This window comes from Camelus dromedarius, chromosome 10 (genome assembly GCF_036321535.1).
Source record: "Camelus dromedarius isolate mCamDro1 chromosome 10, mCamDro1.pat, whole genome shotgun sequence".
NCBI lineage: Eukaryota > Metazoa > Chordata > Mammalia > Artiodactyla > Camelidae > Camelus > Camelus dromedarius.
The window spans coordinates 71,747,815-71,762,039 of NC_087445.1; the positions used below are offsets into that span (position 1 = coordinate 71,747,815).

A 14,225-nucleotide genomic window follows, 5' to 3' on the forward strand; every position below is an offset into this window, starting at 1 on the left:
AGAATTCACCTCCAGATAATTGTTGGTGATTTTTTATCTTGTTTTTGCTCAGCTGTAACTAATAATTTGTCTACAGTGAACTTTTACGACATAAATATTTCCCAAATAATTTAAAGGTGGATTGTCTGAAGCTACTCTGTCCTTTCATGAGAGGGAGTTTACCTTTCAACTACACTGTGAGCTCCCTGAAGGCAGGGCAGGTCGGCCTCAGCCCCAGGAACCCAGGCTGAGCATTTTGCAAACAACCTTCTAAAGTAGACCTGCCAGGATGTCCACTTCACAGATGAGAAAGCTGAGGCTCAGAGAAGCTAAGATACATAGCTGTGGTGCTCTTTGAATCACCTGTGTCCCTCCCACCTAACCTGGTGCCTGCCACTAACAATTCCTTGTCGTCTGAGTAAAGAAAAGGGTGAGAAAAAGAAGTCAGGGGGATGGGGCAGGAAAGAGGGATGGAGAAATGTGAATGGACATTTGGACAAAAGGGAAGAGCAGGTCATGAGGAGGGAGGCCTCAGATGCAACCTAGGACTCACCCTGCAGCTTGACCTCCGCGTTGGTGTGATACAGGCCACCGTGGTGCGCCACCGTGCGGGCAGCCTCCAGGTGGGCCAGCACCACCTCCACACCATGCTCTGTGCTGCCCCAGGGCTCGGGGCCCTCAGCCGGGGCTGAGTCACACTCCAGCAGAGTGATGAGAGGCAGGACATGAGGAAACGTGGTGTTGCTCAGCGGCGGGCCTTCTGCAGGGAGGGAGATGTGGCGCTCAGAGGTCCCGGAGGGCCCTACTGTCCACTGCAGTCCCAGGAACTGAGGATGTGTTAGGGGAAGGGCCCTGCTCGAGGTCCCTGAGGGAGCTCCTGGGGCTCCTGACTCCTGAGAGAAATCCTTCAGATTCCTCCAGCTGAACCCGCTGCAGCCTCAGCCCAGCATGGGGGCTGAGCCTGGACCTGGACAGGGCATCACAGTTGCCAGGTGCAGACAGTGAGTGCAAGGGAAACAGGCTGCGCAGAGCCCAGGGATGCTCTCGTCATCCTCCGCACTGGGAGAGTCTTGGCCGGCCCAGAGAGGGCTGGGACCTGTCCAAGTTCACACAGCAAGGTGGGGGACATACCTTTGCCCTCATTGAGGCTCTTGAGAAACGGCTTGAGCTTCTTCTCGTAGAGGATGGCACCCTCTGTGTGTCGCTGCCGCAGGGTCACCCATGTCTGCTCGAGACGGGCAATCTGGGGAGACCAGACTGTGTGAGTGAGCAGCCAGGGAAGGGACCTCCTGGGGCCACGGGCCACTCTGCTGAGTGGACACCCAGATGTGGGGTAATAGTCATTAGTATGGTCACCATTCACAGATCAGGGACAGTACTGACTGCTTTTCATGTGCCTCCCATGAAGCCCTCACAACAATCCACTTTACAGATGAGGGAACTGAGGCTCAGAGAGGGGAATGACTTGCCAAAGTTCACTCCAAAAGTAAGTGGCAGAGCTGAGAGTTGAACCACTGCCTCTAGGACCCTGTTGTTATGATTGATGAGCCAAAGGAGGGGAAGTATAGTGTGGATGAGGTTCAGGCTCTGAACTTAGACAGACCTGGTTTGAATCTCAGCTTCTTCAGCCTCTGATTGTGTGCTCTTAGGCAAGTACTGCTCTGCCTCAGTTTCTCCATCAATGAAATGGGGACAATAAAGGTACCTTATGAGATTGCCGAGGAATCAGTGCTTCTAATGTACTCAGGGTAGCACCTAGCATAGTCAGTGCTTGCTAAATGATAACCATTTTATATTTACTCTTTAAAGTCCTCATTCATGAATGCTCCTCATTCATTTTACAGGTGGAAAAACAGAGACAAGGGAAAGTGCAAGACCTGGTCTGGGAGCAGGTCAGTACTTAAAGGACTCAGTTCTCCCAATTACCCTTTCACCAGTGCTGCTTAGAAAGTTACAATGTTCTTCCAAGAAACACATCCCAGGGCTCCTCCAGACAGAGACTACCTGATGCCCGGCTCCACTTGAGCCCCTCAGTACCTGGGCCATATCCAGGGCGCCCATGACTGCAGCGAAGCTGAACATGTTGCCCATGGTCCCCCGAAGCTCGGCCGCCAGCTGGATGGTCTTGTGCAGAAGCGCTGCCCGCTCCTCAGCAGAGCCCGTGCAGCCCAGGATGTCCACGGCCAACATGATGGACATGGTGTGGAACCTGTCGGAGCGACAAGGTCAGAGGGGCGGGGCCAACGACCCAGGGTGGGGGGGTCCTTGTGGTTGGGCGCCGAGGGGTGGTGGGCGGAACCAAAAGTGCGGCTAGGGGGCGTGGCCAAAGTGGGGGCAAGATTAAGGCTTGTGATTGGTCGGTCTAAGTTAGGGGCGGGGCCAGAGGTCCTGGAGCGCCAGCCTGAGGCGCTTGTGGCCGGTCAGTGGAAATCAACCCGCAGAGCTGTTTTAAGAAAGGAGAGAAGCCAGAGTTGATGGACGGGCCAGGGCTCACGGATTGTGATCGGCCAAGAGGATACAAAAGGTGAATTACAGATAAAGGACTCCATTTTTGGAAACTAAGATTACTTCGAGTTGTATATAAAGAAGTAGCGATTGATCAATGGGATAGGGGGGTGGCCAGAACCCCTGGCAACTGCGGTGAGAAAGTGTGATTGGCCAATCGGCCACAACAAGGTAGCCCTGGGGGTTCCCCGTGAGTCCCAGTGAGTCCCCGTGGGTGCTTGCTTTACCTTTCCAGCAGGTCTAGTCGTAGCTGCCGGCCATGGGGGAGAGTGAGCAGCTCCATGCCCCAGCGGACTCCCATTAGGGTCTGCATCTCCTTGGTAACGCCCAGTATCCTAGCAACCTACAAGGACGCCCAGAGGGCTGATTAATTTCCTGTCATGGCTGGCCCAAGCCATCTGGGGAGTCAGAGAGCTTTATCTAGAAGGGCAGCCTGGCTGGGAGGCCGAGTTTGAATTCCAGCTCTACTGCTAACCTTCGACATGGAGCAAATGAGCCTCAATTCTCACCATCTGTGAAAGGCAGGATAAAAGGGGAAATGCCCAGAGGTGTCTGTGCCAGAGGTACCCAGGACACCCTTATTCCAGAGGGAAAACCTGAGGCTCAGGGGAGAAAAGGGCTTGTCCAAGGTCACACACCAGCCTAGAACCCAGTGCTGCTCCCTTCAAGCCTAGCACTCTTCACAGAGCAACGTCTCTGCACTTTCTTTTCTTGTTTCCTGAGCTTGGAGACCACTGCGAACAAGTAATCACTGTGCCCCCGCCTCTCGCCCTAAACTTCAGAGGGAGAAACAGAAGTACAGCAAGTCAGGGTCTTTAGATGGTCAAGATTCATTCAAAGCAAGGGCCCAGACATGAACAATTTATGGGCCTAGACAATGAGTTTTGTCCACCTGGGGGCAGGAGGGGAAGGCAGGGAGTCAGTCCTTTTATATTCCTTGGATCAGCCGGGCTGACTCTCACTAGGCTCAAAAAGTGACTCAGGGAGCCAGACAGCACTGGCTTTTGGGACTCCCCAGTTCCAGTGCCAAACTGACATCTGGAAGAAGAAAGAACATCTCAGTTTGGGGGTCTTTTTAAGGAAAAAAATGGAGGCCCAGAGATGTAAAGTGATTACTCAGAGTCACACAGCACGTGAAGAACAGCCATGAAGCCAGAATCCAGGCCCACTAGCTATACTTGGGAATTTAGGGGCCAGCTCCTCACTACTCGGACCCCTGTCCCAAAGCCAGAGGACAAAATTGCTGCCCCTGCCCCAGTGCACACCCAGCACCTACCAGGCAGTCAACCTTGGTGACATGCCGGGCCAGTGTCCGTGCATCAACCTCTGCCAGCAGCTCCTTGACCTTACGCAGGAGGCCCACCTCCAGTGGCCGGTTATCCTTGGGGATCAGAAGTGACTGGAAGGCAGATGGGTTGAAGGAAGAAGTGGCTTCCACAATTGGGACTGTGAAGGTCCTTCCCCAGTCCCCCTCGGGGGCCCCATTTTCTGACAGTTCCTTTAGCTTCTCCCCACAGCTCCTGGCCTGCCGGCTGGAGGTCTCAGCTGCTGCCCACTCGCGGCTGCCACGGACAGGAGGCTGGAGCTGACAGTAATGGCCAGAGTCCGGGTCGCTGTAGCTGCTGAGCGACGGTGATGGGGAGGCTTTGCAGAGGGTGTGGGAGGGGCTGGTGTAAGGACCCTTGTCCGACTCCCCAAGTGGCTTTGTGGCACTTCCGGGACACAGCTGGGGTTCGCTGGAGCGGCGGATGACAGGGGAGGCAGGCAGTGCTGTGGCCGAGGGGGCTGCAGGGGCGGCGTGGACACGGGTCACTGCAGGGAGATAAAGGGAGAGGACTAGTTACCATGACTCTGACCCAGTGAGTTTCCCCCATCCCCTTCCCAAAGGACAGGCTCCATCCACCCTACAGGGTGATCCCCACCTTCCTGCACCCAGGCCCAGCCCAACAGAATCTGGCATACTGACCAGCCCTCAGCGATGCCCCGAAATCACCTGGACCCCAGGAGTAGCACACTCCTATCCTAAGGCTGCTGCAGCCTTAGGGAACTACTGAATTACTTATAGGAGCTTTCTGTGATTCAGGACAGCTAAGGACTTGCTGGAGTTCATTGTGCGGAATTATGTCTCAGTGAATTAGTAATAATGATATATTGAGTACCTGTGTTCTGGGAGCTGGTGACATGTGGAGGTACACTGGTCAAAACAATAAAACCACTATCCAAAATTAGAGGTGATGTTTGTTGAGCTCTTACTGCCTGCAAGATCCTTCTTTGCACATTAGTTCATTTAAGCCTCTCAACATCCCACAAGGACTTTCATGGTCCCCGTTCCACAGAAAACTGAGGCTCAGAGAAACCAACTGACCTTCCCAAGGTCACCCAGCCAGCAAGTGGTAGAGCTGGGATTTAAAACCAGGTGTTAAGTCCTCACTCCTGGGTACTTCACTATGCCACATTGCTTAGAACTTGTCCAATAAATAATCTGTGGCAAGGCATTTTAACATTTACACTGAGGGGTGTTGTTTTGAAGGCAAGTTGGCAATTATGACAAGCTGCCAGGCCCGTGTTTAGAGAAGAATTTGTGACAACCCATATAGATAGAAATATTGCAGCAGAGCGTCTCCCAGCGAAGTTTCCTCCGGGGCTGCCGCTCTGTCTGCACACCTTGCCTGCCATGTGGACAATATGCAGTATGGCCTATTGAAAATATTACTTTTTTTTCTTCCAGAAGTGAACTAGTGGCATATTTCTACAACAGAAATTTTCTTTGTATTTAAAAAAAGCACAGTGCTGTCTGCTCAATCTTGCTATGAATCTAGAACTCTTGGGGGGAAAAAGTCTATTTAATAGAGAAAATAAAAGCAAGCATGACTAGCCTGGTTTGAGCCCACCATTTGGAATCAGGGATGCATTAAGTCCTAGCCAATGCAAGGCCTGGCGGAGCACCCCACACACGGCAGGTGCTCGACCAGTGGGGGCTGAGTGTTGCTGACTGCATGTACTTCACAGCATTGAAGCCCAGATTCAATAACACAGTGAGCTTCTAGCAGACTTGCTGCATTCAGGAGAATGCACTGGAAATGACAGTGCCTGGTACCCAATAGGGACTCAAATAATCACTGTGGAATGAACAAGCCATAGATATGTTTTGTATGTCAATATCAATACTTCCACTAGCAAGTTTTTAGCGTAAACTCTTGCAGGGCATTGCTCTCAGAAAAAAGGTAGAAAAACACATGATCACACACTATAACAGAATTCATCAGACAGCACATGCATGCGCACACAAGATCCCTCCCACCAGATCCCTCCACCTGCCCCGACCCCACTGCTGGCCATACCAGTACTATAGGCAGGAGAGCTGGGGTTCTCGGAGATGGGGGACATGGGCGAGTGCAGGTCTGGGATCTGGTCCATGCTGAGCGCACAGTTGCGGATGGATTCCCGGGGGTGGGGCAGTGATGTGCTGTGGAGTAGACACCTTCATGAGCAGACAGCCCAGAGGTCAGGGTCTTCAGCCAGCATTAGGACCCCCACCTCTGTCTCCAACCTAGATGTGCTGAACTTCAGAGGTCTGGAGGTTATCAAGTCCAACCTCCCAATTGACAGGTACAAAAACTGAAGCCCAGAGGAGGAAGGGCTTGTGCAGTCCACAACCTGCACAACTGATCTCTTCCCTGGGAATCTTGCCCCCAACTTAGAGAACAGTCTGGGGAGAAGGGCTCAGGAGCCAAGCCCATCAGCCTGGCCTCTTACCACTGCTCCCACACTATACTCAGGATGCCTCAGGTGCACATGGCCTGTGGATCCTGGCACCATTATAATCACTGGTTCCAAACCACAGGCCAAGTGGCAACTCCTCACAGGGTATCCAACCAGCAATTCCTTGCCTAGCAGCATCCAGGGAGATGGGACCTATCCAAGTGCTGATGGTACAGGATGGCAGGTCTCAACTGCAAGCAGCCAGGAAAGCCATAGAAATTAGGGGCACAGGCTTTAGAGTTGCAGACCTGGGTCTGACTCTTGGTCCTACCACTCTTTAGTAAGCAGCTACTCCTTTCCAAGCCTATTTCCTCATCTAGAAAGTGGGGGTATGGACAGGAGCCACCTCCTAGGGAGACAAGGGAGTCAATGAGGTTGGGCACAGAGAGTGTGCAGGAGAGGGCCAGGTGCACAGTAGGGCCTCAGGAATCATTTGCTGCTGTGGCTTTTCCTGGGCTCAGGGCCTGGTCTCACCCAACCCAGAGGCAATTGAGTATCATCAAAAATGTCACTGAGAACATTCCATTCCTTGTTTGCACACTGCAAAGCCCTCTACTCTGATGCCCACCTTGGTCTAGTTAGGTGGGGTAGGGAGGGGTAACCTTGACAGCAGGGAGCAGACCCCTGCCTGGGACAGGACAGCACTCAGGGCTCCCCCTAGGCCAGAGGGGGATTTTGGAGTGAGTTATAGGTAGGAACACAGAGGCAAGAGAGGAACAGTGGCAGGGCCAAGGGCACACGGCTGGTTGGAGCAGAGCTGGGACTGCAGCCTGTGTTCCAGATCTCCACTCAGTACAGCCTGGGCTGCCTCCTGTTCTTCACCGCAAACTGAGGCTCCAGGTCATTTCACCCAGACCCGTGTGACTGGGCCTCCCCTTTCTTACCAGTACTTACATTACAGACCCCCTCACTGACAAACGGGGAGACTGAGGCCTAGTGTGGGTTCTCACTCACCTGGTGGGGCAGCCATCGCTGCGGGTGACCTTGTCAGCGGTGAGCCCGTCGGTCATGGTGACGCTGCGCCGTTTCATGTGGCTGCCTTTGGGGCCCGAGGGGCTGGCAGGGCTGGCAGCCTTGCTACCGCCCTGGCCCAGGCCGTAGCAGGCCTCCAGGTAGCGTAGCGGGAAGGTGCGGTTGACTGGGCAGTAGATGATGGCGCCACTCTGCTCTGACACAGCCTTGCGGCTGCCCACATGATACCGCACAAGGGCAGGTACGTGGTCAAAGCTCTCCTGCTCGAACAGGTACTGGATGTGGGTGTAGCTCTCACCCGCCTTCACCACCACCTTGTTGATCTTGAAGTGCAAGGCCTGGTTGCGCCAGCGGCATGTGAGCACGTAGTCACCCAGGCTGGTGAGCGAGTCCCGGATGAGGAAGTCACCATTGCGCTGCACCAGGGTCTCTGAGACCTGTGGGAGGCAATGGTCAGGCTGGAGCAGGGCAGGGACAGGATAGGGCCAGACCGGGATCTGGAGGACACAGTGAATAGAGATATCTGAAGCTTGGGAGGTGGGCACAGATTCAGAGGGTGCAACTCAGCCAGAAGCCAGGGGTCTGGGGCACAGAGACTCAGACATGGGAGGACATAACGCCCTGGAACAGGAGTGACCATGATCTGAAGCTCAGGCCTCAGACCTACTCCTTCTCAGGGCTCACACTGAGCAGAGTGAATTTGAATTTTCATTCCTCCAGACAATGCTCTGGTGCATCTCTAGGCCTTTGTAAACTCAAGCTACTTTCTCTGCTAGAACATCCTAGACCCTGCCCTTCTGGTGAATGGCTATCCATCTCACAAAGACCTCTCTCCCTGCCAGGCACTCCTTTCTTGCACTTCTCCCACTGGGCTCTGACTGTCTGCTTGCGTGTCAACTCCCACCCTGGACTACCAGCCCTCAAGTAGCCTAAGAACTGATACTCACTAACCAAACACACAAGAGGCTGATGTATAGACCCATACAATAACAGTAAAAAAATAGTAGTAATAACAACAACCACAAAGGACAATGTTCATTGAGCTCTGCATGTCAGACATCATGTTAGGCACCTTACACACATTATTTCACTTAATTCCCACAACCAATTTTTAAAGTAGGTACTATTATTATCCTCCGTTTTATAGATGAGGAAACTGAGGCTCAGAGGTGAAGTGACTTGTTCAAGGTCACACAGTCAGTAAATGGCAGAACCAGACCTCATCCCAGTCCACTCCAATTGAGCCCACCAAACAATAGTCAGAGCCTCTCTAGGCTGGGACTGACTGAGGTGGTGGGTGAAAGGGCCTAGGGCTGAGGGTCCAGTTCAGGGCCTGCTCACCTCACGGGGGATGCGGCCATGGTACCAGGCATGGCTGCGGAGATCTGTGCTGCTGAGTTTGAGCTCTTCCTCCAATTCCTTGTGCAATTTCTCAGGCGATGAGTCCAGAATGTACTTCTCTTTGGAGAACTGGGCAGGAGACAGCAAAAGTTAGCATCCAATCTGAAGCCCCTTCCTTCTTCTTTCCCAACCTCCCCCACCCCAAGTGAAGTCCTTCTATCCTGGAATCCTGGGAACACTTATGCACAGATGCAAGAAAGGTCCTCACCCATGAGTCCCTATCCCAGCAGGAGTAAAGGAATCTCAATTAAATCCACCAAAAGGTACCTACTGTGTGCCAAGGGTAAATAAGGCAAAAAATAAACCTGTCCTCAAGGAAGTTCCTAATCTAAGAGAGGAGGCAAAAGCAACATGAGTTTTTGAGCAGACTGCGGTCAGCACCACAGTAATGGACAGCGGCAAAAAGCTGGGTGGCTTTTCCAAAGGGAGATGAAGTCTAGGCCAGGTGGAGTGGTCCAGGAAGGCTTCCTGGAAGAGATGACAATCACAAACACTAATTATGCACCAAGGACACCACACTGATCTTGAAGTAGGGGGAGGGAGGATTTCTACAGGTGGATAAGGCAGCAGATACTGAGGCAAAATCACAGGCAAAAACGGCTGGATGGATGAGGATACATTCTGGGACAGTGAATTATACAAGGGTGGAGGAGGCAGCTATAAACAGGGAAGCAGAGGCCCCCATACAGACATCTGTGATATCCTTTACAATTCCCAAGACCCCTTCTTCCCTGTCATCTCAAGAAGTCCTTGCTAGATGGGGAAACTGGCCCAGCAGGAAAGTCCAAGGTCACTCACTGGAGATAATGCCCAGGACTCCCCTCTTCTACCTGCCTAGGGGGGAGATTCCTGGTTTCCCAGTTACTGTGGCCTGGATTTGGAGGCCTAAGAACAGGAGGAGAGGAGTTCTTGCTGCCAGGCGCGCCCCTACCACAGAGCCCAGCCCAGCCAATCCTGGCTGTGTCATGTGAATTCTCTGGGCCTCAGTTTCTTCCTCTGTAAAATGGGTACAGTGACAAAACCTGCCTTTCCAGGTTGTAAGGATGAAAGGAGACAATACTCCAGAACACCACTACTAGCCCACAGATGTCCTCATCACTGTGAGGACATGTGACATTGCTTCTTCCCCCTTCTGCCAACTCCAGGCCCCAAAGACAGCTTCTCTAGGACAGAGAGATCTGGCCCAGAACTGGCCAGACAACAGGACAGATGAAGGGAGGGCACTAAAGGGCCTAGCTTCAGTCCAGGTCACAATCTTTCCCCAGGACCTCCTACTCACCAGGGTCCAGGGTCTTCCAGTCCACTCTCTGCCTCTTCTCACTTTCCAAGTTCCTAGAGCCTAACTCTGCAACTCCATTCTCCACTCCTCTGCTCTTCCACTGCCTTGGTTCACATCAGCCTACACTGCTCCCAAGATACCCTGGTCCCCAACTTCAGAGATATCTAGAATCTCTGACTCCATTATTTCAACATTGACTAAGCCCCCACTCTAGGGCAGGTCCTGTGCCAGGGGCTGAACCCAAGGTCATCATGACAGGTGGCCTCTATCCTGGGGGAGCCATGCAGACACTGACAAGTAATCCCAGGGTTTGGAAATATTCAGAGACACACAGAGAGCTCTAGGAGCAGATGAATGTGTACCCCCTTGTCTAGTCAAGGAATGAAGTCCCTGAAGAGGTGATGTTTCCACTGAGGTCTGATGAAGGACTGGACGAGCAAAGCAAAAGTGTCAGGGTGGGGACAGACAGGTGGGCAGGAGGGCAGGAGGGCAGGAAAGCACTCTGGAGAGAAAGTGGCAAAGTCAGGGCCCTGTGGGCAAAGCCAAGGCCCTAGGGGTGATGAGAAACTTCAACAGGGGTAGGGGTGGCAGGGGCAGGTGGACAAGGCTGTGAGGCTGCCTTGGGGAGCTGGGGTTTACCCAGAAGACACAGCAGAGCTGCAGGTTATTTAAGTGTTGGGGCAGGTTCGATCTGCTGTGTGGAGAGTGGCCTAGTGTTTTCCAGGCAATAGCAGGGCAGGGTGGGGCATGGAGATGGGGATTAAGGGAAGAGTGTTTAGACAGCCATTGATCAAGTGTGGGGAAGAGGGCAGAGGGGTCAGAGAGGATTCCAGGTAGAGAGCCTGGGAAGACAGTGAGACACTCTCTGAGGTGAGCAAGGCTGGGGCAGGAGAAGCTTGGCAATGTGCCCATAAATATTGGGGCTTTGAGGAGTCTCCAGGGCTCTGGGGACAGATGGTGGGGGTGGGTGATGTATATGAGTGCTCGGGGAAAGGCAGGGCCTGGGGATGGGAATAATGCATATCCTCTGCGCAAGGTAGAAACCAATACCCTGGAAAGGCAGAGAGGGCCAGGTGAACTGAGATTTGGGCCTTCTCGGATACCTACACTTCTCCATGGGATTCCCTATTCTTCAGGGTCCTGGCCCCTCTCCTATACCACCTGGCACCCTGGGGAGGGAAGAGTGGGAACCACAGGGGAGACTCCTCCTCCTTGACAAAGAGCATGCAATTGAGAAGTTGCCCCAGTCCCACAGCAAGAGGGACAGAGGGCAAAGAAGGAGAGGGGGCTGTGTGGTTAAAAAAAAAACTGGCCCCAAGACTGTGCCTGCCACTGTGTAACCTTGAGCCAGTCACTTTCCCTCTCTGGCCCTGAGTAATCTTATCTGTAAATGGGGGGTGGGAGGTTGGGTTCCACTTTTCCAACCATAGTCAATGGTCAGGGAGAATCTGGAGGGACAAACTTGTACCTTCCACACACCCGAGGTTAGGGAAACCTAGGGTCCGTATGCCCTCCTCTTCACCTTCGACCCCAGGGTCTCTAGCTCCCAAAGGGGGTGGGTGCTGGGGCGCGAATGCAGCATCCCTGCGCTCAGCGCACCGCTATTGGCCAGAGATGATCTCACCGCCTCCCGGCCTGCGAGGGCCTGATTGGCCGGTGCGGGGATGCTGCGCTCCGCTGCCGGCGGGCCGTCATTCAGGCGGGCTCAGAGCGTGTGTGAGACTAGGGGAGCGCAGAGGTGATGCGCCCGGTGTCCCCCAGGAGGCTCAGGAGGCAAAAAAGCGTAGATCCCAGATCAAGGTCTTAACCCCTTTCCACCAGCCCGTGCCCAGCAAGCCCCCTCTACCTCCCATCAGTCTTGCAACCCTAAGCAAAGCCATCTCCAGATGATGCTCCGCAGAGAGGCGGGGTCCGGGTCCTCCCCTCCACCCCCTTCCGTTTAACCCTTTCATCGCCACCGCTCCGTTCCGCAATGCCTGGCCAGTTGGGCTGGGAGACCCGCGCCCTCGAGCATGCCCAAGCCCACCTATAGGGCAGGAGTGTGGCGGGCGCTCTGGCCCCAGCCTCGGCACCCGCAACACTCCCTCAGCTTCTCGCCCCTCACTCAGCCTTCGGACTCCAGCCCAGCGCCCCTGGTACAATGGGGAGTCAGGCTGCCCGGGTCAGCCGCAGGGGCTGGATTGCTCGCTGGAGGAGGCAGGACTCCGGGGACTCTATCTCCCAATACCCAATGCCCGAGATCAGCTCCCTCCTACAGAGGAGGTATTACCGGAACGGCAGCCCCCGCAGCCCCGAGTCCCGGGAGCGGCAGCTGGACCTTCATCCCGCGAGGCGTCTGCGCGCCCAGAGGTGAGGCTGGGGCGACCCCGCCCCCTCCCGCAGCCCGCAGCCCGTAGCCCCTGCCCGGCCGGACCCTGCACGGCGCCACGGACTGCGGCTCCCCGGCTCCCGAGCTCGGGGCGAGCGGCCAGGGGTCCCAGCCCGGAGCGCCTGGCGGGGGCCGAGCCGCCCCCTCACCTGCACCTGCACGAAGGAGCCACGGTAGAAGCAGCAGGCGGCGGCCGACAGGGCGCTCCACAGGCTGCACCGCTCGGTCATGGTGGGGCCGGGCGGCGGGGGCCGGGACAGTGCGGGGGGCGGCGGCCGGCGGGGCAGGGGCGCAGGACCGACCGGGCTGGGCACCGGCTGCGCGTGCCTCTCGGCGACGCGATTACCTCATCGCCTTGTCGGGGGAGGAGCGGGAAGGCGGGGCGGGGAGACCCCACCCTCCAGCCGGCCCCGGGAGGGGAGGGGGCCATTGTTCCTCCCTCCGCCCACCCCTGGCTCCCCGCCCCTAGCCCCCTGCTCTCCAACCCCACGCGTCCCCGCTGCCTGGAGTCCGGGGACGCGGAGTGGAGGACTTGCCAAAGGGGGAGTCATGATGGTGAGGGTAGAGGGATGGAGTGGGAACACCTGGGCGGGCAAGGGGGGTTCTTGCCGCCCCCACTCGCCTCACCCCTCCCTGACCTGGAGCAAGCAGACTTTGAAGTAAAGCATATGTAAAGCTGGAAAAATCCCTGTATGCGTTTGACCAAATCCTTTGTGGCCTCGGGAAATCTCCCAGAGCCCAGATTTCTCATCTCTGATTTGGAATCAGGGACTCCGCTGTGAACTGGGGGATGTTCCACTGACAGACTCTGGGGATGGGGTGGGGGGGAGGTGGCAGGACTGAGACTCGGTAATGCTCAATGGTTAGGGAATCAACCTGGGTTCAACAGGAGGTGTAACCCACCTCCACCCAAGCAGCCCAGATTCTCTCGGAGCCCAGATTTACTCATCTGGAAAACATACCTGTGCTGACCTCACAGAACTCTTGAGAGTTTTGGCTGAGCTGATGCATGTAAGTTGCCTAGGCATAAATGAATGTAAGGCGTAAAGTAAGTGCTCAATAAATATGTGCTATTGTTTTCAAGTTTAGTGTCTTAGAATCTAGACTTTTGGTCCTACAATCATAGGCTCATCAATGCAAAAGGAATCATTACTGACTGCATAAGTCAGGCAAGGGGGTTCAAATTCTTTTGGAAGGCTGTGTGACCTTAGGCAAGTGAGTCCACCTCTCTGGGCCTCAGCTATTTCATTATTTTCTGTAAAAACATCTGAAGCTCTGGGCGTGGAGCCTGGGATTTTATGGTCTCGGAACTTTAGAATCCTTGCCTTAGAATCCAATACTCACATCATTGTCTTGAGAACCCTAGAGTTCTGGAAGCTGAAATGGACTTTTGGTGACTGACTATTGATTCTACCCCCTTCTGGGGCTTGAAGCTAAAATTAACATTCTTTTGATTTCATCCTTTAGGAATTGTTTAATCAGTTCCAGTGAGCAGGTATTATTTATTTTATAGTATTTTTTAACCACATTTTTTTCCAGCCCCATAAACTAGAGAAAAAATGCAAAGCTAATAATCCTTACAGGGATCTTGCTACTATCAGTGATGGAGATCTCACTACCTTACCAGGCAGCTGGGATTTGTGAGGTGCTGAAATGTGCCCTCTGTGTGTTCCTACACTGGCTTTGGTGCTGGATCTCCATGAGGCCTCTGTCTCCCTGCAGTGTCTGGGCCTGGATGAGGAGCCAAGGCTCAAATTCCGGGAGCAACTCCTGCTTAACTTGCCTCAGCCCTGGGCTGAGCTCACTCAGCTTGCTTTCTGACCTTGCCCACACTCTCACCTCTGCCTGGACCACTCTATCACCCATCTTCACTTATCTTTGTCTCCTTTCCAGCTTTCAGTTTGGAGAGAGGACATTGGTGTATGTTCCCAGTCAACTGCAATGGCTTGGCTTTAATGC

The 14,225-nt window shown here is 54.3% G+C and overlaps 1 protein-coding gene across 5 annotated transcripts in view; it reads right to left on the reverse strand.

Moving 5' to 3' along the window:
* The window catches only part of SH2D3C (SH2 domain containing 3C), a 29,459-nt gene that overhangs the window by 987 nt on the left and 14,247 nt on the right, over positions 1-14,225 (reverse strand). For 4 of the 5 annotated variants that reach the window (XM_031450507.2, XM_010984308.3, XM_031450505.2 and 1 more), the window contains 8 exons: positions 8,560-8,688; positions 7,201-7,655; positions 5,826-5,950; positions 3,761-4,296; positions 2,712-2,827; positions 2,017-2,188; positions 1,111-1,222; positions 533-739 (listed from right to left, as the gene is read on the reverse strand). In XM_031450507.2, the coding sequence (XP_031306367.1) occupies positions 533-739; positions 1,111-1,222; positions 2,017-2,188; positions 2,712-2,827; positions 3,761-4,296; positions 5,826-5,950; positions 7,201-7,655; positions 8,560-8,688 (1,852 nt within the window). Of the gene's footprint in view, positions 1-532; positions 740-1,110; positions 1,223-2,016; positions 2,189-2,711; positions 2,828-3,760; positions 4,297-5,825; positions 5,951-7,200; positions 7,656-8,559; positions 8,689-12,415; positions 12,680-14,225 lie in introns of those variants that run through there. The other variant, XM_031450510.2, reaches the window with a different exon arrangement.